The sequence below is a fragment of the Podarcis melisellensis genome (genome assembly GCF_964234715.1).
Source record: "Podarcis melisellensis genome assembly, chromosome: 6".
Lineage (NCBI taxonomy): Eukaryota > Metazoa > Chordata > Lepidosauria > Squamata > Lacertidae > Podarcis > Podarcis melisellensis.
Window position 1 is genome coordinate 33,436,870 of NC_138538.1, and position 24,797 is coordinate 33,461,666.

The 24,797-nt window shown below is 45.0% G+C and overlaps 1 protein-coding gene across 1 annotated transcript in view; it reads left to right on the top strand.

Moving 5' to 3' along the window:
- The first annotated feature begins 222 nt into the window (after positions 1–222).
- TSPAN2 (tetraspanin 2) overlaps positions 223–24,797 on the top strand; it is a 57,496-nt gene continuing 32,921 nt past the window's right edge. Inside the window, exons 1-2 of the mRNA XM_081914480.1 lie at positions 223–382; positions 24,286–24,388. Coding sequence (XP_081770606.1) covers positions 314–382; positions 24,286–24,388 — 172 coding nt within the window. The 5' untranslated portion in view covers positions 223–313. The remainder of the gene's footprint in view (positions 383–24,285; positions 24,389–24,797) is intronic.

Sequence of the window (24,797 nt, forward strand, 5' to 3'; positions counted from 1 at the left end):
CATTTTGGACAAGAGAGCGAGGCTTCTTCCGGGACAGGGGGCCTGGGGCTGGTCTTCTTCTCCGGGCAGCCGAAGTCCAGGGCGCCTCTTTCCCTGTCCGCTGAGCCCGGGCGAGGGACCCCGAGGCGTCTCCGGCTCCGCTCCGCGCGCGCGCTCCCTCGGCCCCGCCCGGCACCTGCCTCCTCCTCGCAGGCCCCGGCCCCGCCCTCGCAGCCGGGCAGCCACCGCGGGCGAAGGCGTCTGTTAGCAGCGGCGAGCTGTTGGCGAAGGAGCGTGTGGTGCCGCTGCTGCTGCTGCGAGAGAGACGCCGGCCATGGGGAGAGTGCAAGGAGGGATGCGCTGCGTCAAGTTCCTGCTCTTCATCTTCAACTTCATCTTCTGGGTCAGTGCGGGGCGATCGCGGCCGGGGAGCAAAAGGCAATCGGGGACTACGGGGCTGTGGGAAGCAGTAGTCAAAGAAGCGGGGAGAGATTGAATGGGATTCAGAATGCCCGGGAAAGGCGAGCAGTAAAGTCTGGTGATGGAGCAGAGAGAGGCTGTTTCATAGATCGTGGAGCTGGGACCACGAGGGTCATCTAGTTCAGCCCCCTGCGATGCAGGGCTCTTTTGCCCAGCGCGGGGCTCGAACCCACGACCCTGAGATCAAGAGTCTCATTCCCTGCTAACTGAGCTTTCCCGCGTCTCCACTTCATCGGGAAGCGCAAACAGCTGTCAGCTAAGAATCTCGCTCCTTCAGGCTGCAAACCGACACGCTTACGTACGTGCTGATAAACTGTAGCACAATCCCAGCCAGCCGGTTTCTCTCTCCCCCTTGACCATCCTTCGTTGCACAACCCCCTACTACATGCCACCCTTCATGATCTCTTGAGCCTGCTAGAGCGAAATTGCAATAACATGGGCTGGTGTTCAACCGCTCTGCCCTGCGCATCCCTCTGCTTCTGATCACAGGGAGGCTAACCTAACAGCTGCTACATATGTGGGATACTTCAGTGGGGAAGGTCAGGCTTCCTTTCTCCGTCGGATCCTCTCTTTTGTAGATACTCTCTTTCTGCAATGGCTGTTTTGTGCAATCAATTTGTGCAGCTATCAAAGTGGGGAGCAGGCAGGTACAAACTGATCCAAAGGAAATGAAGCTGAGGTGTTCTAGTGCAAAGTGCCGTGTGACGTTAAGTGTGTTTTGAAGGAAGCAGCGTGTTACAGATCACCTGTCATCCTCATCTAACCCATGATAGCACAGTTACAGTAAAAAAACCTTTTGAGTGAATGAGTTACCTTTGTTAGTGTGTCTTTTCTGCATAGGATCATCTTTTGTCTTTGGGGCAGATGGGATCATCAGGCCAGGAGAAGTGTCTGTCTCTGCAACCCTCTTGTGGGAAAATGCCTATAACTTGCAAATTGTCTGCACCTACGGGCTGGCCATATGGTCACAGGTTCGTGAAGCCTAGTGCCACATTAAAAGCAAGTCAAAAAGGCTGGAACCTACAAAAGCACAAATGCTGTATTGCCCCAATAAGCATGTGATTGTGATGGGGTTTAATGTCTCGCTCCCCTCCCCTGTGGGACATCAACCATGAAACCACTAACAAGTTTCTTAAATAACACTGACATGTGAGCATTGGTTAGAATTCTGTGAGCTTTTCTATTTGTGTCTCCGAGATGTGTAAAGCTTTGTGGCTTCTTGAACGATTTCCCCAGAGATAAAGTGTTACCCCTTGTGCGTGTCGTGGACCCTTCGTATGTTTGGTCAAAAATGTATTTGCATCATTTGTGAGCGTCCGCCCTTTGAGCGATGATTAATGCAGGCCTCTCTTATTTGTGGCATGAGTGTGGACGCCACTATGGCTCTGCGTGGAAGACCTCCCTTTGTATCTGTAGAATGCCCAGAATGTTTTAAGCTGGAATTTCCAAGCCAAGTACAGTACTCTGTGAATACATTTCAATGTCTATCATTGACACGATGTGTGGCTGTAGTTGATTAGTAGGGAATCTAGCCTTTCTTGGTTGTGATCTCCTGAACCTGTATACAATAAAGGCATTAATGGTTTGCCAGTCCGCTGCAGCGTGTTCCTTTTGTTCCAGATGTACTGAGGCAAATTGCTATTTTCAAATATTAAAAGCAGAGGATATCCAGATAAGCAAGCAAGCTGCTTACCGACTCTTGTGCAGAATGGTGTGCACAGAGTGCAAGTGAAGGCAATAATTTTTAATAAATTCTGACAAGCAATATTACAATATGCACTTTCTTCTGGTGGCTGTCAGAGTTCATGCAAATGTACAGAATCTGCTCCCTCTTATCTTTTGCTATTGTTGATGCATCACGGGAGACAATTGCACTCCAGTGCTGTGGAGGGGAAGGGTGCAACTTCAGAAGAATTCAGAAAAGCAGAAGCAACGGGGTGGGAGTTTTTGACATTGAGGTCACAATCATGGGGGAAGGGAAGCCTTGTTCTTTTCCACCTCCTATTTTGCTTCAATGGCTGCTCAAGTTTCCTTGCTTGAGTGGCACCAGCTGAGAATATTCAACCTCTGAATAATGTCTTTAGCTAGAACCATCATCTGAGCAGGAAATGTATATTCCCAGAGACTGTCATCTAAAAAGGCCCTAAAACATAGAATCATAGAGTTGGAAGGGACTCCAAGGGACATCTAGTCCAACCCCTTGCAATGCAGGAATCTCAACTCATGCCATTGGGAAAGGTCTCTATTAAAGATGGCAGACCCTAAGAGATTTGCTGCCCTCCTTGATTGTGCTTCTGATGTATCCCCTGTGTAACACCAGCAGCAGCAGGTTGCCCACTTCTTCCCCATCGCTGACTGGGCAGGCCATACGTGAGAGGTCGCCAACTGTTTTAGGCACAGGGACACATTTTTGAGTTTGTGAATAATATAATTGTAGAGTTGGATGGGGCTCCAATGGTCATCTAGTCCAACCGAACCTTGGGCACTGCTCTCTCCTGTCACTTCTTGCTCCCTTCCCCTGGATTGGCTCCTCTTCTCACCACCTGAAGAACATGCCAAGCTGAAACTTGGATTCAGTTGATTTAATCTGAGCCGTGAAAAGACGTTCTTCCTCTTTTCAAGGCAGAAGAGGGGCAATGAATGGGGGTGGGCGACACTCAGAGGCTTCATGGGCACTTGGAAATACCTTAAAGATGCTATTGCCCCCAAGATGCCCTTGCATTGATGCCCGTACATGCTCCCTTGGTGGGCAGGATTGTTGTGGAAGCCTGGCAAGATGAAAGCCAAGCAGTTCTTGAAGCTAGCTTTGGCCAATACAGCTAGAAATGAGTTGTCTCTTTCACCATAAGGAGAGCCTGTGGACTAATTATGTCTGGTTGGCCAGAAGTTTGTTTAAAATCTGCATTCAAGTTGCTGTTTGGCTGACTGGGCTAATTTATCAATAATTTGCTTTTGAAGATGGCAACAATCTTTAAAAGGTTTGCTTGTTCCGTTGCCTAACATATTATTTGGAGAACTGGGATCTTCTTTCTTAGAAGTAGTTTTCAGTTTCAGCATCTCTGGTCACATGGTGAAAGAAACTATCACTGAGGGTATTGTAGGCCATGTAATGAATACAAGTTTGCTCTTTATTTTGTTAACCATAGCTTCTCATATTTGTCTATTAAGCATACCAGAATCTTGTGCTCTGCTGCACACTGACAAGAGTCTTTCCATTAGCAGAGATGTTTAGCCCTGAATTCCAAAAGAATAACATCACTTTAATTGCTGGTACTCTAGTTTATATCTCATCTAACACATCTCTTAGATCTGAGTACCAACATCAGCCCGCCAGTAGAAGAAAATAGCTCTTCATTGAAACCATAGAAACAGCAAAGGAAATAAACAGCCACAATGGGGCACATTTGTTTATCCTTGACATTGTTTTGCTATCAACACTTTCCCAGAGCTGTGTGGTTCTCTGTGCCCAGGCAGTGAGGTGGATTGCTAATCTAAAAGGAAGCAAAAAATAAATAACTCTTAAGGAACAGCTTGGGACTCTTCAATTATGGGCACACTTCCATGATGGCTTAAGAATGTCCATTGTGCATATACACTTCTATAACTTTACATAGACTCAGAGTTTATTTCAGTCCTTCTAAGGGCATCATTCCTTCATTTTGAAGGAGGAATTTGTTAGGTCTGCTTTTCACAGCAGACTGACCAAACTGACACTCCCAGACTTGCTTGTGAACTGGAATGCAACTCCCAGTTGGATTTTGCACTTGTCCGGATTTTGCGAAGCAGTTTTGGTGTGCAAAAAGTGTGCACAAAAATACTTATTTTATGTTCAAAATTCATATTTTCTGGGAAATATTTTCCTATTTTCTGAGAAAGTGCAAAATGTGTACAATTTAAATGTGGACTTTTTTTTTGCATTCTTTCCTAAAAGCCCATACAATATTGTTTTCAACTTTTTCACATGGCTTTCATTGTATATTTTTGTGTTTTATTGCTGTAAACCACCATAATTTTTTAATGCATAGTAATATATAAATATTTTTATGAATAAATAAAATGCTGTAGAATTGACCTGTGACTGTGCATCACTGAAACAAAAATTAGGATATTCAGTCCATCCCTAGCAATGCAGTACACCAGGAGTAGGGAACTGGAACTGACTGGTAGCCTGGATCCATATTTCAAACACCCATGGGTGAAGTTTGATGGTGGGGGCAGCGTTGCCCACCTATCAATCACCTGATGTTACAACATCAGCATATAACTTGCTTTTCGCTGCACAGTTTGATTCCAAACTGCATGGGCAAAAAAAATTCGGCACAGCACTGGGGAAGCCCTTTGCACATCATTATTGAAGCAGTGACAATCAGCTGATAGCAAGCACCACAAAGCCCATTTTATCTACCTCCCACTGGGCAGATGGCTATGGCTTGGCCAGAACAAATTTGCAGGCTAATAGAGAGATGTGGTGGACCTGAGTAGACCTGCAAGTCAGAGGTTCCCCATCCATGCAGTACGCAGTAGGGAGATAAGTATCATCCATGTGAAGTTCCAAAGCAGCATATACAACATAGTACAAACATATCAAACATTTGCTTCAAAGAAACCTCGGTTCTGTGACCTATAAAGCCCTTGCTTTGGCTGTCACCTTACATGATATCTTGCATATTTCTCCCTTCTCATCCTCTCTTTCCCATTCCAAACCTAGTTTAACATCATTATAAATCATCAAACAAGTGGAGGGTATGCTTATCAGATTTTCTAGTGACACCAAAGCGAGTGGGTTAGCCAATTCCTTAGGTGGGATTCAGCGCAATCTTGATAGGATAGGAAATGGAGTGCTCTGCATTTAGGTAGGAAAAATTAGGTGTACAAATAATGCAGCATGACTAGCACATGGGACAAGTGAAAATGATCTTTTTTAAAAAAAGAATCCTACCCCCAGTGCCCATGTGAGAGGGCTAAAAATGACTGACACCCGCCAGTCACAAAATAACAGTGCAAAGGAGGAGATGGTGACAAATGAAGGGGGAGATTAATATAAGCAGCTAGCAGCTGGTGACATTGTTTAGTGTTGAGATCTCAGCCTTCTTTGAGAATTGCAGAATTCTTTGCCATGGCAATCTCCATTCTGCTTTCCTCAAGCTAAGTATAGCCATTGGATCTAGACATTGCATAACCTCCTCATTTTAGGCAGAATTTGCTTATCCAGAGGTTCTAAGAAAAGCAGAAGCAACTCATCTGTGCCCCCACTGCTGAGAAGCCAACATTGTGGGTCCATTCCACCCAACAAGTTGCTTCTGAAGAACTAAATATGCCTCTCCTATCATTTCTTCCCTTTTCCTTTTCCTTTTGCACTTGACTTTCACCCATGCCCATTCTGACACTGCTAGTTTCCCCCCCTCCCAGATCCTTTTACATTAACTTCTTCTCCTATAAAAACTTTCTTCCCTGTTCCGTTCTGTTATATCACATACGCTATTCTGTTATATATACACTGAGTGGAATTCAACGTTGTTCCATCTGCGCAAGTGTTGCAGTTTGCCAGACTGTACAATCCCCCATTTCCCCCTTCCCCATGTTCTTCCAGGGGTTCTCCCAAGACCCAGGTAAATTTGGGAAACACAGGGCACACAAGGGGAGGAAAATCCCATTGAACAAGCAGAAGTCCTTGCATAGGGCTTTCCCTGATGGGGTTCAGCCGGTGAATCTCACCCAGTATATTTTCTTTGCCCTTTGAAAATGGGGTGGTTGGGGTTCAAGCCTGCAATGCAAATTGCATCCTGAACAAGAGTCACTAAAGCTGATTCTGACATCTCATTCCAAAGAAACTTGGAGAGAAATGGAATCCCAACTTTAGTCCTCAGTTTGCTCAGCTAGTTCTGCAAATTAAGGGCATTTGCATAATTGATTCTGCTTCTGTTAAGGGCACTGAATCCCTGCCCCTTTGTTAGTGGAAGTCCTGCATACTCCTCATGGCTTCTGATGCTCCACCAGGACTGTCCATATTATTTTGATATTATATTTACAGTCATCAGGCCTAGAAACTTGATTTTGGGGAAACAAATTGATAGGCTGAGGTTGCCCTCATCAGGGGTAGACTAGGGTGTTTCAGCAGCGCTCTGTGTGAGCCCAAAATTTGGCAGCCCCCTCACCTCTTGCTTTCTGTTCTGCTCAGTTCACTAAGTCATAATTGTGACATCCTGCAGCGCCCCCTGTTTGGTGCCCATTTCAGTGGAACCAGTCACGCTGCCCTAAATCTGCGTCTGCCAGCATTCTAGATTGAGCATTCCAGCTTTTGAGCTTGCATGTATGCTGTGGTAAACTGCAGAATTCTCAGTGGCCCATCCTGTTTCTTCCCCTCAGCAAGGCATGCACACATGGCACTGACATCTGACTTTCCAGAGGCCTGCCTGCAGTACTTGCTGGTGGTAAAAAGGGGGCACTTTCTGCCTCCTACTCAGTAATTGCTCCATCCAGCCCTTTCTGTTTCAGGGTGTGGTTGGCCTATCATTTCTCTGGCCTTGTTTGATCAGTCAGGCAAACCACAAAATGGCACCCCTCCCCTTTCACCAGGGAAGATGGGGTGAGTGAAGCTCTACATCAGGAACAAGGAGGGAATGAAGAGCCACACCAGGAATGAGGGGCAAATAAAGATCTACATCAGGAACTGAGAGGGGGGGAGACCAGTAGTGCCTCCTATTCACCAAGAGGCCACTGTAGAGGCGGCATTTGAGAGGCTGCCGAAGAGAAAGCCTCCAAGGAGCATGCCACAGATGCCGCTGGCACCATAGCAGAAACAGCAGGCAACACACTCCTTGAAGGCCAGATCTGCTGCCCCTGAGGATGCTGCTTCCTGAGGTAGTCACCTCACCTTGCCTCATGGGTGGGCCGGCCCTGAACTTTCAACCTGAGATGCTTTCAAGCCACTGCAGTCTCTCCAGTATACCAAAGGTTTATTTAGGGAAGTTAAGGAGCACTGTATATTAAATGGAAATGACTCTCTGATAAAAGCACTCAGCCCACCTGTCCATCATGCAACTATTTCCAGTGGCATTTTTGTCAAATTAAAAAAGAAACGTGTGGTTGGAGGCTTCTCACCCACTCAACAGCTCTTGAGTTCAGTATGTAGAACCTCTTGAGTTCTGCTCTCTGCTTGGAAATACAGTCTTACCTCAGGTTAAGTACTTAATTTGTTCCAGAGGTCCGTTCTTAACCTGAAACTGTTCTTAACCTGAAGCACCACTTTAGCTAATGGGGCCTGCTGCTGCCGCATCGCCGGAGCACAATTTCTGTTCTCATCCTAAAGCAAAGTACTTAACTCAAGGTACTATTTCTGGGTTAGCGGAGTCTGTAACCTGAAGCGTATGTAACCCGAGGTACCACTGTAAATGACTGAAAGAGAAAAATACAGAGCCATCCATAGCACTAATAGGTTCAGTTAAGTTCTAGTTATGGGCAGGAGGAAGGGGAGAGAGGGAGTAACAAACCAGCACTCAGAAGGTGAGTTGCTCACCTTGACCTTATTACATCATGGTAGTGCAGATAGAGTGGTGCAGGATGAAACCATTGGCTCAGATATTTGTAGACAGAATGTCACACCAGTGCTGATGTGGAGATGGAGATCAACCTCAGCCAGGGCTTATGAAAACTAAATTATGCATTCAGACACAAATCACAGCTCTCTGCATGCACATGGAATGGTGGGACTCTAACAGCTATTGTTTTCAATCACACACAACATGCCTGCTCGTTACCAGCATGACTTGAGGGGGGGGTGTCTGTGTATAAATGTTTATTTTTAGATACATGGCAGTTAAGAGTTGGCCACTTCATAACCGAACATGATGAAACATCCCCCCCACACACACTCTTCCTTTGTGTTTCTATAGCATCCCTACAAGGCTGAAATGGCATTATTAACTTGCTTATTAGGACTGCCGATCAGAAGGTCGGCGGTTCAAATCCCCACAATGGGGTGAGCTCCTGTTGCTAGGTCCCTGCTCCTGCCAACCTAGCAGTTCGAAAGCACGTCAAAGTGCAAGTAGATAAATAGGTACCGCTCTTGCAGGAAGGTAAACAGCATTTCCGTGTGCAGCTCTGGTTCACCAGAAGTGGCTTAGTCATGCTGGCCACATGACCTGGAAGCTGTCTGCAGACAAACGCCCTTGGCCAGTAAAGCGAGATGAGCGCCGCAACCCCAGAGTCGTCTGCGACTGGACTTAACAGTCAGGGGTCCCTTTACCATTAGCTAAAGTAAAGCATTAACACTGTTTGGCAACAGTTAGGCAAATAGAGTCACAGTACAGTGGTACCTTGGTTCTCAAACATAATCCGTTCCAGAAGTCCATTCCAAAATCAAAGCGTTTCAAAACCAAGGCCATAGAAAGTAATGCAAAATGGATTAATCTGTTCCAGACTTTTAAATACAACCCCTAAAACAGCAATTTAACATGAATTTTACTATATAACAAGACCATTGATCCATAAAATGAAAGCAGTAAACAATGTACAGTACTGCAGTTACACAATCAATCAATCAGTAGCTGAACTGGGTTCCACACAGTCACAAAAACAAAAAAAAGAGACACAAAAACAAAACCACAAAATAAATAGCAAAAACAGACAGACCTCAGCGTAACACTCAAAACAGAAGTGTGACACTCAAAACGGAGGTGTGATATTCAAATAAGAAGCGTAACACTCAAAATGGAGCATATTCGGCTTCCGAAAAAATTTCGCAAACCAGAACACTTACTTCTGGGTTTGCAGTGTTTGGGTTCCAAGTTGTTTGAGTACCGAGGCATTTGATACCACTGTACACTTAGCCATAAAGTGTAGTGCAGCAAAGATGACTAGGTAAATTGCAAGTAGCACTAGAGGAGGCTCTTGGTGGAGCAAGGGGTTGGGACAGCCACAGATGTTGCCACAGGGTAGTGCAGACAAGAAGCAAGAAAATCCCCAGATAGCTCGCATTTAATCAAAACGAGCCTTCACCTAAGATCTTGTTCACAAGTGCAGTAATATTTATTTTTTCTAAATCACTTTCAATTCAAAGACTGTTCAATAGATAACATCATAGTGGGGCCATGCCCTCAGGCTTGCTTACACTCTCAACAGAAATCACTTGACAACTTGCAGGGTCACAGCTCAACTGTCCCACAGGGAGCTTCCATGCCACCTCAAAGACAAAACTTTTAAATGGAAGCCATTCATACATTCCACATCAGCACATCAAAGGGTAAAATATCAATTGATGAGCATGTGTGAGTTGCCCTATGTTCCTCAATAGTGTAAAGCAAGAGATCATCGGTTGCTTTTATCTCAGTGGTTCCTTTGTTTATTAAGTGTATTTCTTGGATGGATGCCAAACTGCCCCTTTCCCCCCCCCCCCCGTCCTTTCATGCTCCCCTGCCTTAGTGTTGTCATAGTAGCAGCAGAGAATGAGGCTGAAAGAGGTGGTAAAATAGTTACACTTCAGCCTGCAAGTGAATGTTTCTCTATGTAAATCAAGACACTCTCTGCAAGCAGAAAGCTAGTAAGCAAAGCAAGGGGTAGGTTTGAACTCTGTTCCCTGATCTGTTGGTTTTCTATCAACAGGGAGGTTTTTAGATGAAAGAGCTATACAAAGCGATGATCTCCTACCTGCAATCTGAAGTGGTGCTTCCTCATTCTGCTCTATGTGTAGACTAGGGCTGCTCCTCAAGTGAAGTCATGGTGATGCCTTTCATTGCGCCCATTTTTGTAGACATCCATATACCTGCTTTTGACATTTTAACAGAGTTCTTCATTGAGAAATAATAGGAAGATTGGCATGTACACATTACCGACAAAATAAAAAAACTCTGTCTAGCATAGATATATGCATTTATCTAGGGGCATTAAAGTACGGTTTTCCTTCAGGAAGAATTTTGCTTTTCCTTCAGTGGCATCCAGAATTTTTACATTTTTACATGATTATTAATTTCCATATAGGAGGAAGTAACATAGAAGTCTGTCCTGAGAATTTGTGGCTGCTATGAGACCGTTGGAAGAAAGCAATAAAATGAATATGCTATGTGTAGAAACCATCTTAGGTCCCCCCCTTAAATTTCTTAAGAATGTATTGTATCCCTTTATATTACTGAAGCTTTAGGAATGAAGGCGTAGGAGGTTTGCCTGGCACATTTATTATATACCTTTAGGCACCTCTTCAACCAGGCCTTGGGCTGACTAGCATCCTGTTAAATGTGTTGTGAGTGGGAGCATTGTTTTATTTTGTTTTGTTCTTGTTTTTTATGTATTTTCTGTTTTTATCTTGTATTTTTATGCTGTGAACTACCTTGAGAGATCTATGAATGAAGAGCAACATATACATTTTATAAATAATAATATAGAAAGTACCCTCACTGGGTCCCTTCCCCTCTAGGCTTTGCAATGTAAATGGTAGTTATGCATACCTGGGAATCAAAATGGCGGCTCAGCCTTGTCTGTGGATTGGATGTCTTATTCATTTGTCAACTAATATGAGGAAATGTCCCTTGCCCCTACTTTTTTCTCTTTCTTAATATTACTGAAGTGCAAAACTGCTCTGGAGATTTAAGTGAAGGTTTCTTGGTGTTGCCAGCCAATCATCATTTTGCAGAGCAAGCTTGAGCTACAGGTATCTTGAGCATTCCCTCTTCCCTAATAGCTGGAAAGGAAAATTGCATTTAAAAAAAGTTATGTCTGTCTTCACCCTTCATTCATCCCAGAACATTAAAGAAAATGTTTTCTACAAGTGTGCAGCTGTAGAAGGAGGAGGTACCACTGTTAATAACACTGTTTGAAACATTTCCCATAGCTGTCGAACTAAGCTTTTGCCTTCTGGGAACTTATTATTCGTGTGATTAAAATCTCATCTCTTAAGAGTTTCCTCTGCATTTAATACCATTTCCTTGCTACCTAGGGCGGGCACTGCTATGCAGTTCCAGTGTTGCGAGGAGACTTTCATTACTCGTTTAAACAATGGCACTAAATCCCATAAAAGGAACATTTTCTGGTGCATGCAGCAGTCAGCAATGGGGTCATGGAAGCAGCTTAAAAAATCAATAGAAGTTGCAGGTTAAAGGGCATTTTCCAAGCTACTCATTTCCCCCCACTTTTTTGCTAGCAGGACTTTGTACACAGCTTTGACAAATATATTGATCTAGCTAATTCCAGCCTTGCATCGCAAAATTTTGCACGTGCTGCAGCCGCCATCATCGCCACAGGTGCTCCCAGTGATGTGTTACACCTTTTCTCCTGCTAGAGCCTTTGCCACTAATTAGCACTTTGGCTTGCCTTTGTTTTACTGTTTACTGCCTTTGGAGATGTGTTGATCCTCCTCTGATTATTTATTGCAGAACTTCTTAACAGATGCATCATAGGAAGTAATCACACAGGAGAAGTTTTCTAAAGCACGGAGCAGGCCAAATGTCAAATACCAAATGCCATGCATATACAGTGGTACCTCGGGTTACATCGCTTCAGGTTACATATGCTTCAGGTTACAGACTCCGCTAACCCAGAAATAGTACCTCGAGTTAAGAACTTTGCTTCAGGATGAGAACAGAAATCGTGCTCAGGTGGTGCAGTAGCAGCAGGAGGCACCATTAGCTAAAGTGGTGCTTCAGGTTAAGAACAGTTTCAGGTTAAGAATGGACCTCCGGAACGAATTAAGTACTTAACCCAAGGTACCACTGTATGCCTCCTGTCTTCTGTCGAAGTATGCCAATAACCTGTACCAAAGTAAATCTAAAGTGCCTTGGTGAAGCAGATGGGGAGGCTTTTTGGTGCCATTGTTGTTGTTTAGTCGTTTCCGACTCTTCGTGACCCCATGGACCAGAGCACGCCAGGCACTCCTGTCTTCCACTGCCTCCCGCAGTTTGGTCAAACTCATGTTAGTAGCTTCGAGAACACTGTTCAGCCATCTTGTCTTCTGTCGTCCCCTTCTCCTTATGCCCTCAATCTTTCCCAGCATCAAGGTCTTTTCCAGGGAGTCTTCTCTTCTCATGAGGTGGCCAGAGTACTGGAGCCTCAGCTTCAGGATTTTGGTGCCATAGACTAACACAAAAGCTATTTGAATTTCTGTCCTGTAGAGCAACCTCCCCCAACCTGTTGTAGTCCAGAGGATCTGGAGGGCACTAGGTGGGAGACAGATAGGCTGTTTTGCTCTTGCTCTTCCCACCAGCATTGCACTTGATGGTCAGAGCAATGTGGCTCTTCTAGAGTCTGGTGGGAAACCGCCATCTTAGAAGAGGTTACTAATCATTATGGCAGGATTCCTTAATTGCACTCTCTGATTCCAAGTTCTAATGATTCTGAGATGGCAAATGGGATGAACCCTTTCTTCCTTCTCTGGAGGCTTCAGGAAAGTGGGATGCGCAGTCTTGCGATAAATCTTTTATTCATATTTGGAAGGCTGTCAAAGTGCAATGTGTGCTCATTCAGTAGTTCCATAATTTTGAGTTTTTAAATAAAGACTAAAAGATCTACTCCCTGGTATTATAGATCTAGCATAGCCAATGTGCGGCCCCAGCCAGCATAGCCAGTGGTCAGAGATTATGGGAGCTGCAGTCCAGCAACATCTAGAGCAGTGTTTCCCAACCTTGGGCCTCCAGATGTTTTTGGCCTACAACTCCCATCATCCCTAGCTAGCAAGACCAGTGGTCAGGGATGATGGGAATTGTAGTTCAAAAACAGCTGGAGGCCCAAGGTTGGGAAACACTGATCTAGAGGAAGGGGCAGACCTTGGTAATATGCCGCCCTTTTGTGAGGCCATTTGACACCCTCCCCCCAGCCCTCATGGCACCGGCTTAATCTGGGGTTTGGGAAGAAGGCATGAGGCTCTGGCAGGGTCCTAGAGCCCTCCTACCTCCTTCCCAAGGCCGCTTGTCTAGTTTTGGGAAGAAGGATTCTAGGACCTTGTCAGAGCCCTCACACAAGGCTTTGAAATGCACCTTCCTTGGCTGCATACCCGGTGTGTCCGCACCACTCACACTACCCTACATCTGCTTCTGCTGGAAGGCCCCACATTGGCTGTCCTGTTATAGATTGCATCAGAGGGCCTAGAAACTAAGGCAATGGGGTGACCTTTGAGAGGATATGGCCTTTCTGATACACATGTGCATATGATTGTGACTTGTATGGCTAGGTTAACACAGAGACATAGCGTGGGAGGGGGCGTCGGGGCCATGGCCCCGGGTGCAATTTTGAGAGGAGGCCAGAAGGAGCTGCAGAGCAATTGATGAAAATTTGATGGATGTTTGTTCCAATTCAGCAATAAATTGTGGTCTTTCCCAGGGAAAGTAGTGGGACAAAAGAAAAAAACCTCTCAGACCTATGCCTAGAAATCATGGGTCAAACAAAACTGTGGATTATCCCTGTCAGAAATGTAAGTAACACATGTCAGGAAGTCAGCACAAAAATAAATGGTTTTGTAGCTGCACCTACAGTTTAGCTGATTCCTCCATTTGTATGGTGGAATGAGGAGACAAGTTGAATTTCTCCCAAGAGATTGCTATGCCTAGATTCCATTCTAATGGCCCATCAAGCCCATTGCAAATTCTTCCCAATGGCTTTCCATTTTATTTTGTTGCTTAAATGAAACTTTAATGCAGCCCTGAGTCTGGTTACGAAAGCAACTTGCTTTTGAATACCATTCAAAGCAGTGACTCTCTCTGCAGCTGCCCTATTCTGAGTACATGTACTTTCCTGTTTGGAATTTGAATATACAAAAGCCTATGGGTGGCCTATGAAATCCTAAAGTGCAGGTCAGCTGCTCAAACCAATATGTAGATCTGTCTTAACTTAAGCTCCACATTTGCTTCCTTCTGTTCCAAGGTTGCCATGTGAGGGATTGCAATGCTGAAATCTCAGAGCCCACATGACACCTTCTCTGTGGACTCATTTCAGTATTCCAGCAATAAATTTGGCAGCATAGAGAGCACCCCGGAAATGCCCCCCACACACACACACACATTGCCATCTCTGCAACAAGCTATCTGCGCAAAACCTTCAGAGGAGCAGCATGGACATCAGCGCTGATGACTCCATGTTTTTTGACTATGGACACTGGATGTGTATTATAGTTCAAGATTTTAAATATGTTTTAGCCAAAATATAGGGTAGGGTACAAATCCTCACTTGGACATGAAGCAGCCTCTCAGCCAAACCTGCCTCACAAGGTTGCTGTGGGGATTAAATGAGGAGGGGGCTGGAACCAGCTCCTTGGAGAAAAAGCTGGGATATAAATGCAATAATTAAATAGAAATCTGATGTGCCATTGTAATGGGGATCTGCCAAGGGTGAAATAGACCATCACTCAAACTCTTAAGGGGCAAACTAGTGTTGTGAAAAAAATATTACAAAGACACTTACGGCTTTGTTCACACTTCTCTGCACCCCATGCCTAAAAGCAGTGGGGTTGAGCGGTTTTCCATTTGCCGCATTGCTTTCCCCAAGAAAACCCACTGCTTACTGCTGAATCCACAGAAGAAGAAGACAAAGACAAAGAAGAAAACAATTGACATTTGTTCCAATTCAGCAGTGAACAGCCAATTTCCCCAGGGGATAGCAGGTAGGAGAAGTGGAAGTGTGGACAATCCCTAAGTCCTTGGGACACACACACCCACATCCAGGGGAAATGGAAATCCTGTTTGGGGAAGGGCCATAGCTCAGTGGTAGAGCATCTGCCTTGGTACACTTATGAACATTTAACATATAACTAAGACCTCAAAATTCCTATCACACATGCAAGATATCCCAGGTTTAATCCCCAGCATCTCCAGGTGGGACTGGGAGAGAACCCCGCCTAAACCCCTGGAGAAATCACTGCCAGTCGATGGAGACAATACGGAGCTAAGTGGACCATTGGCTTGTCTCAGGACTCATCCACACTTCCTTAGGCCTGCACCTAGAGAGCACAGGTCTGAGAGTTTTCCCGCTTGTCCCCTGCTTTCTAGGCATGAGCCTGAGCAGTTTTGCCCTACCGCTCTGTATCATGGAATCAGAGCAAACATCAATCCACAGAAAAGTCGATTGACGTTTGCTCCAATTCAGCAGTAAAGAGTAGGTTTTCCTGGGGGACAGGACAAGTGGGAGTGTGGATGAGCCCTCGGTATAAGGCAGCTTGCTGTGTTCCTAGCTTGCTGTGTTCTTGTCCTCCTGCCCTTGGGAAAGTGGGGGTTGGGTAAGAATAGTTTTCAGTGCAAGGGAGTGTCCGCATAATGGAATGTAGGTGAGTGGGAGGACAATGAAGCCTCCTCTACTAGACAGCATGTACCGAGTGTCTCGTAAAGTAAATTGTTTGCACTGAGTTTCCACTGTTTACTCCTGCATTGAGTGCATGCCCAGAAGATCATTGCCCGCCTGCATGAGGGTTTGGAAGAGGCAGCCTGTCTCTGCAGGAAGCCGTGGGTCTGGTCACTTTTTAGGCTCATTACGAGTGGGTGGTGAAAGAGACGAGATGATGTCCTCGCCGTGCCTTGGACTCAGCCTGCTTCACAAACTCTGCAGCCAGCAAGCTGCATTTGTTGCATCACAATAAAGCAGAGCATCACATCCCTTGAACAATGACTCGGTCCATCTCTTCTGTGTGGAGGAGACTGTGTCACCAGGAACTGTGGGGCTCTTAGTGATTGCTCAACTGCAGCTGTGTGTGTGTGTGTGTGTGTGTGTGTGTGTTACTGAGAAGGCTGGGAGACAAGAGGGTTTAGAAATCTCACTGTGGAGAGAGGTTAAAAAGAAAGCACTACAAGTGATGCTAATGGTTTTGGGGGGAATGCTACAACAACTCCTCTCTCTCTCTCTCTCTCTCTCTCTCTCTCTCACACACACACACACACACACACACACACACACACACACCTGGGGACCACCCACTCCAGATCTGACCTCAAATCAATTTGCAGGCAGGGCTAAACCCTAACTGAACATCTGGAAGGGGAAGGAGACTGTGTGTCTCCTCCCCCACCCCTACGGAAAGCCGAAGTGTTCAGTCCTATGGAGGTGCTGCTTCACAGGCTAAGGAACACCCTGCACTCCACAGGATCGAATCCTCCGCTCACTAGCTGGTGAGCAGAGGATTCACTCCTTCTGGGGTCTGCTTCCTTTCCTGCCCATGACAGAATAAGATCCACAAGTGGCTACTAAGCCTCTAAAACCCTTTTGTCGTTCCCATCCCTTGTAATATGTGAACTGAAAACCTCATAACAAAAGAACTTTTCCTGGGGGAAATGAACTGATTGCCTAAACGCTACAATGCGCCTCACTGCTGAGGTTTGTTACTGCCATCACTGAAAAGGTTGTGTAAAACCGACTTTAGCTTTGGACTTGTACATGCGGGCAAAGGTGGTTTTACACATATCTATGCAGAGCAACTCTTTGTAGTAGCTGCAGCACTTTTAAGTAACGTACCATGAAAAAAGCAGCTGCTTCTGAGTAGCTTGTTACTTGAAGCAGGTTACAGGAAGTTAGTTAGTCAGACTGTGCACTGAATCTCTTGATGCCAATATCCTGAGTACCGTGATGCAGCATTTTTATGCCTGGCAGTACGCTTAAATGCTTACAGGCTTAAATTTACTCTTTTATCATTATGATCAAAGGGAGCTTTGATTTGTACAATTTAAAAGTTACTATTTTCACATTCATCATTGGAGCGTTCTGCCCTTTTCTGCAGTGTCTCAGAGCTTGCATGCACATTGTTGTTTCTGTGGAGTTTTGCGTGGTAACCTTAAAAGCCCTCTATGCATCAACAGGAGGGGTCTGAATTGTGCATCTTATGGGGCCCTGCTCCCCCTTTCTTCTCTCCCAGGGTGGCCCTGCCCTCTGCCTGCCCCTCAGAGTCAGTGCATGAAAATTAGTCCCTCCTGTTCCTGTCCAGTTTCATTGTCTATTCCAGTGTTTTTCAACCTTTTTTGGGCAAAGGCACACTTGTTTCATGAAAAAAATCACGAGGCACACCACCATTAGAAAATGTTAAAAAATTTAACTCTGTGCCTATATTGACTATATATAAAGTAATTTTCTTGAATAGGAATCAAATAAACACAAATAAAGTATTTTATAATTACTTTATTATGAAATAGTAAGTAAACAGAAATATGAAAAATTATAAAATACTTTATTTTTAAATCTTTCAAATTTTTCAATTTTTCCCACGGCACACCAGGCAACATCTCGCGGCACACTAGTGTGCCGCGGAACAGTGGTTAAAAAACACTGGTCTATTCCACCTGCACCTGCTTCGTGTGCCCCAGCCATTCATTTGAACAGCAGACAGCAGCAGAGGTGCAACAGGAGTCAAACTCCACAGAGATGGAGGTTTTAAGTAGCTCCAGCTTGCTACATTGATGGCTCTTTGCTCCCTGGCTGCACAATAAACAGCAAGAGAGAATGCAGAAGGGTGAGCTTTCAGGTTGGAAGCCTGGTGAGATCTGATCTTTCCTTTCCCCCTTTTTTTAAAAAAGAAAGATGAGTAAAGTAAATGGTGAAGGAAACTGGTTTACTTCAGGCATTGCTTTAATTGAGTAGTTTTTGCCAAACAGGAAGCCATGTGGACATCTAACTTCAGGGGAAGCTATTCTGAATCAGATCTTTGGGTTGCTTTGTCAATAGCAGGTTGCTTGCTTGCTTGCTTGCTTTATTTATTTATTTATTTACCGTATTTGTACCTATTGTGTGGCACAGTGGAACACATGTAATGAAGTGTCTGAGGCGCATTGCATCCGAGGATTTGTGGGTGTTTTATCAGAGGTAGGAGTGATTTGGCCATGTGAAGATGTTGATGTTTTTGTTGGAGAGCTTCTGGGGTTTTTTGTTTGTTTGTTTGTTTGTTTCCTGACATGATCACCTTGATCAGTTGAAATGTTTGTTGATCTTCCATGATACTGCAGTAGCTTGGCCAAATCAGAGCCGTAGGTTTCACCACTGACGCTGCTTTTTAAAAAAATTAATCCTTTGTGTTGGGCGAGCGGGTGCTGCGGCTTGAGGGAAATGACCTTGCAGGCCGAATTAAGATTCCCGCAGAGCCAAATTGCACCTGCCAGCTGGAGGTTCTGCATGCCTCCCATATAGACTGGTCTCCCTGCTGACAGCTGCCCTGTCCCCCAAAAACAGTACTTCTATCTTGTCAGGATTCAACCTCAATCTATTAGCCGCCATCCATCCTAACTACTAGTTGTTAGTTTTGGCTAGGATGAGTTTACACCAAGAAATATTCTATTAGGATAGAGGGGCAGTTTGTTTCTCTGCCTAAAGTGCCCCTGCATTCCTCCATTGTAGCTGAAGGGCATGGGATCAACTTCTCCCTCTCTATCATCTACTGGAAGCACAAAGAGAGCTCCTCTTTTCCACCATTGTAAGGCACCGCTTCCTTCTTAACAACTTAGTCTTTAGGGCTTGACTGCTCCCAGCTGCCCCCCTCTCACGCCTGCTGCACACACAGGTCTCTGCTTTGCAGAGCTGCAGAACCGCCCAGCAGGGTCCTTGAAATTGCTCTTGGCAGCAGAGCCTGGCTCCCTGCCAACAACCCAGTCTCTCTGGGAGTGTGCTGTTAGGTGAAACTGCCAAGGGGGGTGTTTATTTCCATTTGGGTCTGTGATGATGTAAAGGGATTTCTTTGCCATTGGCAATTTCTGTCTGCTTTAAGCAAGTCGCTTCCTGGAACCACACTGTTTGTTAGCTTGGGTAGATTATTGTTCAAAAAAAGCCAGGAGGTATTGAGGCAGGCACTACTAAGGCTTATCCTACGCAGAGTGCTGCATCGTATTTTATGGCAACCCCTTACTTCTGCTAATGGTTTTGTATATACTCCTCAGAATGGGAAATCCACCCGTGGCAAAGATGCAATAGTGGGTGTGGCAAATTAGGTTACCGGCAAAGGTAAAAGAAGTACTGCTGCACTGTTAAAAGTAAATGTTCCAGATCTCTCCTGAATATTTATCCCATACATAGGGAGTGGAGAAAGAAGCAGTACAATGTGATCATTTAGCAAAGGGCCATGGGTCAGTGGTAAGAGGCGTTCGAGTGGTCCAGGGGGTGGCAACATGAGAACGGGCCTTCTCTGCAGTGGCTCCCCATCTATGGAATGCTCTCCCCAGGGAAGTTCGCCTGGCGCCTTCATTATACACCTTTAGGTGCCAGGCAAAAACATTCCTTTTTAACCAGCCCTTTGGTTGATCCAATTTACATCCTATGCCCTTTTTAAAAAAATGGGGGGGGCAGTTGTTGTTTTTATTAGGTATTTTGTGGTTTTTCATCTTGATTTTATTCTGTGAACCACCCTGAGACCCCGGGGTATAGGGCGGTATATAAATTCTAATAATAATAATAATAGCAGCAGCATCTGCTTTACATGTGAAAGGTTCTGGGTTCAGTTTACAGCATTTGCCAGTAGGACAGGGGGAAATCCCCTTTCTAAAAGCCTAGGAGCCACAGCCAGTCAGTGTATTCTGTTGCACGCCATCCCAATCTCTGAACGGTGTGAGATTCCAGGGGTTCCAGGTGCTTACCCAAGGTTCGGTTTCCTTGGAATGAGGGACAGTGGAGACTGTGGCGTCTTTATGATATACAGTTTATTTACTCATATATACAATAAGATGTAGGGGCTCACAGCATTAACACCCCAACAGGTCTTGCTTCTCCCATAGCCACAGCTTTGGATCCCAGCAGAAATCAGACACGGCTCTGCCTCTCAGCTGTCCAGTCTGCTTTTTGTCTTTCTTTTTGTCTTTTACTTTTTGTCTCTTGCCTTTTGTCTTTCTAATAGACAGTTGAGGCACAGAGCCGCTTCTGTTGTTGCCATACTTTTGGACCAATTCTTTTGGAGCCATTATGGCCCTTGCCTAGCTCTCTACTCTCTGCATGTTTATCTGGTGTGTGAAGGGGCTGTACTGAATGCAAGTGTTGCAAGAGTGTGTACCTGCTGTGTCAGCAGCACTGTGTGGCCTCACATCTCTCCCCCCCCCTTAAAAAAAAATCTTTCATTTCATTGCGGCGGGTGTTCAGTACGCTGCCTTGGTATTTCTTATAAATGAAAGGCAGTGTAGACATGCTTTTAATAAATGCAAATAAATAGCTACCTGCCCATCTGCCAGCAACGGAGAGCTGGCCTTGTGCTTTGAAAGTGAATAGCAGTTTGATATACTGTCTGTTGGTCTCTCGTAATATGACATGGAGCAATAGTTTTTGATAGTCTGATGTTTCAGCTGTGCCTCTACTTATGCTCAGCCTGTATATTTGCAAATAAATGCAAATTTTACAAGACACCAATAAGCTTCGGTTAACCTCCTTTCCAGTCCTCTGTTTTACCTTTCTATGTGGTTTCTGGGAAGGAGCAAGAGCTTTCTCCATCTTCCTCAGACTAGGTGGCTGCATTTCCTGTAACTGAAATTTGCTCCGCCCATTCACATACAGTACCTTCCAGTTTTTCGCAGATACAGCAGATGCTTATTTGTGCATAAAAGGATGATTCTTACACTGAGGACCACTGCCTAAAAGGCGGGCGAGGGGAGCACACAAACACGCCTTCTTTTCTGACTCATTTACTCTGCAAAAGCTGCTGCTGCTGCTGCTGAAACAGGATGTGTTCATAAACTGACCACAACTGTTTTCTTTTTTCTTCTTTTTCCTTTTTTGAGTTTCAGACTCATTCCCTCTATTTCTGGTCTTCAGTCTGGAAGTTCCATTGCTCAAAATGGCACCACCCACAGGCAAGAGGGAGGTAGGGGCAGACCTGTCGGAACTCCAAGTTTACCAAGTAGAACAAATATTTAGAGGGGAGATTAAGGGTAGGGGGACCAGACCAATGTGGACTGTGCATGCTCAATGGCTGCAGCACACTGAGTGTGGGGGAGCAGAGAAGAAAATGGGGGCAGGGAGAATGGAATCGAGTGACTGGAATCCTGGATCACAGCATTCCACACTATAAAATTTTGCTACAGGTTTCACTTGTGTTTAACCAAATTTTCAGCTTTACTACAGATCAGACTATTGGGGTATGTGTGTGTTTAATATCTGCAACATGTTCAGCAATATTTACTAACTGTTTAGGTTGTTCAGTAAGGAGAGGATTCGAAGGAACGCAGGGCATCCTTAAGAATTTTAGCAAACATGTGGGCAAGCAGTTTAAAAGTGTTCCCAGCATCTCACAAAAAGACAAACTATCACCACAATGAAAATAGTGTTTTTACCAAGGACAGACAGGTCCCAGAAATTAGTACCTACTGCCCATGGTAACTAGGGACAATTGGAATGTATGAATGCCTGGGAAATGAAGATGCCTTTTCAGCTTTCTAACTATTTTTGGATGGTCTCCGTTTGATTGTATTGACCTGAATCTTTTAGCAAAGAGTCCCCTTCCGCCTGAGCGTTCCTGGAAGGAAAGGGCCTTGCTGAAAGCGGGAGAAGGGATCCGTTGTGACTGATGGAGCTGCATCTCAGTGATGGGTTTTGACAGCCAGTCCCACTTAAAGGGACTGCTTGTGTTTTCCTTGCTAGGCTCCTGTGCGGGCCTTTGTTGGTGGAGTAGTTAAGTGAAAGGCAGCTCACACTCTGAATAAGCCACTCATTCTCCCTGTGAAGTCTGAGGACCTTTTCAGCAGTTTGGCAAAGGCAGAGCTTGTAAGCAGCATATTGACAAGATCTCGTCTGCAGCTTTCCGTGGCAAGGGTTCCCTGAAAGATAGCATAACTTGCACCTTTGAGATGTCACTGTCTCTTTTACCCTACAGTAGAGCAGTGTGTTAAAGCCTCAGCACCTAGGGCTTGCTGATCGAAAGGTCGGCGGTTCGAATCCCCGCGGCGGGGTGCGCTCCCGCTGCTCGGTCCCAGCGCCTGCCAACCTAGCAGTTCGAAAGCACCTCCGGGTGCAAGTAGATAAATAGGGACCGCTTTCTAGCGGGAAGGTAAACGGTGTTTCCGTGTGCAGCTCTGGCTCGCCAGAGCAGCGATGTCACGCTGGCCACGTGACCCGGAAGTGTCTTCGGACAGCGCTGGCCCCTGGCCTCTTGAGTGAGATGGGCGCACAACCCCAGAGTCTGGCAAGACTGGCCCGTACGGGCAGGGGTACCTTTACCTTTACCTTAGAGCAGTGTCTCAGTGTAGAGTTTGAAAGGACCTTAGTGCAGTGTGACAAATACTGGCACATTGTTAGAAATAATATTAGTGGAGTGTTACAAATAGTAGTGTTTTGAGAGAATTTAGGTTTGCAACCAGGATATTCTGGGTGGCATTCGGAACAAACCAGATGGGTAGTATTCAATGTCACTCTCTTGCAGTTGTTCCATTTTCACCCTTCCCTCACACGAATGAGGTTCAACTCTACTACAGTGCAAATGAGTACAGAGTTGTGAGGCGGGTGTTCCTCAGCTGCAGCTGCAAATCGCACAGCAACACAAAGCTCTGTGTTGTGTGGCCTTGCAAAAGTGCTGGCTATTGTCTCTTTCTCTCTTCCATGAAGGAAAACAGGGTTGCTTCCTCAGCCTGCACCCTGGCCTCCTCTCCCTTCAGCTTCGTTGGAGGAGGCATACTCTTTCTTTCTTTCTTTCTTTCTTTCTTTCTCTCTCCCTCTCGACTTTGTGATTGTTTGAGGACCTGAACTTCCCTAGCAAAGAGATTGCCTTCCCTCCACACTGTATGTTTCAGTAGACATTTTCTCCCTCTTAAAGGAGCGATTGACAACTGACTGGCCAGCTGACACCAAAACTCTGGATTGAAGGGAAGCCATCACCTCCATAGTTAGGGAAACCATCCTGAATTATTCTGGCCTGAAATAAATTATATTCTAGGGTTAGTACCTGCCTTTTAGGTAATGTGTTTGTGGGTCTGCCATTCTAGTGATGAACTAGAGCAGTTAAGTGTTTGGTAACATCACTTAGTTCAAGATGAAGTGACTTAACTTTTGGTTCCTTGCCCAAGGAAAAAGAGCTTTTCTTGAAGGCAACATGAATGGGATATTTATAAAGCAACGTATGCAAGCATCATGCAGAGAGACAATCATCTCATGTTCCATGGCCAGAGAAAATGCAACTCCTCACTAAATGGATGTCAAAATATGAGCGCATGTAAAGGAACTGTCAGATTATTTTCTATGTGTAGCCTAGGGATGTGTACAAACATATATGCATGCAAATCAGAATTTACCACAATTCTTTATTTGACATCTCATGTCTGGATTCCTGCTTCTAAGGTGGCAAATTTAACAGGCATACTGGCCAACAACACTGATTTATTTGTCTGCCTTGCCCTTCCTGTGCCATGCTTCAGCTGAGTTGTTCAATTTATTTATTTTTAAAGCACTGTGGATACATTTATTGAATTAAATGTAGTTTCCCCTGTGTTGTTTTTTAACAAAAACAAAAACAAATCATAACAAAAACAAAACATGTACATCATATTTACATGTTTGAATGCTGCTTTAGGAATAAGGAGGGAGTGGGCTAGGGATGTCACCAGTTTTTAACCAACCGGTATCGTGCACAGCCAGCTTCTGCCATAACACAGGCACAACTAGTTTCCCCTGAGTTCAGTTAATGAGAAAAGTTTAGAGTCTAAATGAAAAAAAGCAAACAAACCTGAGAGCATTTATGAGGTTATACATCAAAATGTCTGTATTCATCCTTGTTAGCACAGGAATGTTAAGAGTTTTGGACAGAGACAAATGTGTGTAAATGCCAATAGCAATCTTTATACTGTAGTGTAGCATGTGAATTTGGAATCATCTGCTCTGGAGTTTCCAAGGAGAAATAAGCAGTTGTTTGCAGATTTTCTGTGCTCACCAACCCTTCCTTTAGCTATTAACCTTTTGAATTTCGTTTTGCTTTTGCAGTTGGCAGGCTCAGCTGTCGTCGCGTTTGGGCTATGGCTGCGGTTTGGAAACGTATTAAGAGATTTAGCGACTGACAAGACCTCTCCAGAATACATTTACATGGGTAAGTTCAGTGTACATGGGTAAGTTCAGTGTACATGGGTAAGTTCCAGGCTCATTTCTGACAGGGTTTTTTTTTTTCACTTCTTCACTTTCTATTGCTCTTTACTTTGTCAGATTTCCCCTCCCATTTTCCCCACATGAAATTAGGCTGTGTAAAATTAGGTCCTCAGTTTCTTACTGCATTTTAGGATTAACCAAAGGTCAGACTCGGGAGGAAGGAACTGTTATCTTTCTCCTCACCCCATTTGTAGCATATGGTGACTATGGGCTTATCCCCACCTCTGTTCGACCCTCCACTTCCCCCCAGGAAAACCCATGCTTTGGCGCTGAATCAGAACAATGGGCAATTGGGTTTTCTGCGGATTGCTGTTTGTTCCAGTTTAGCACCAAAGAGCTGGTTTTCTAGGGGG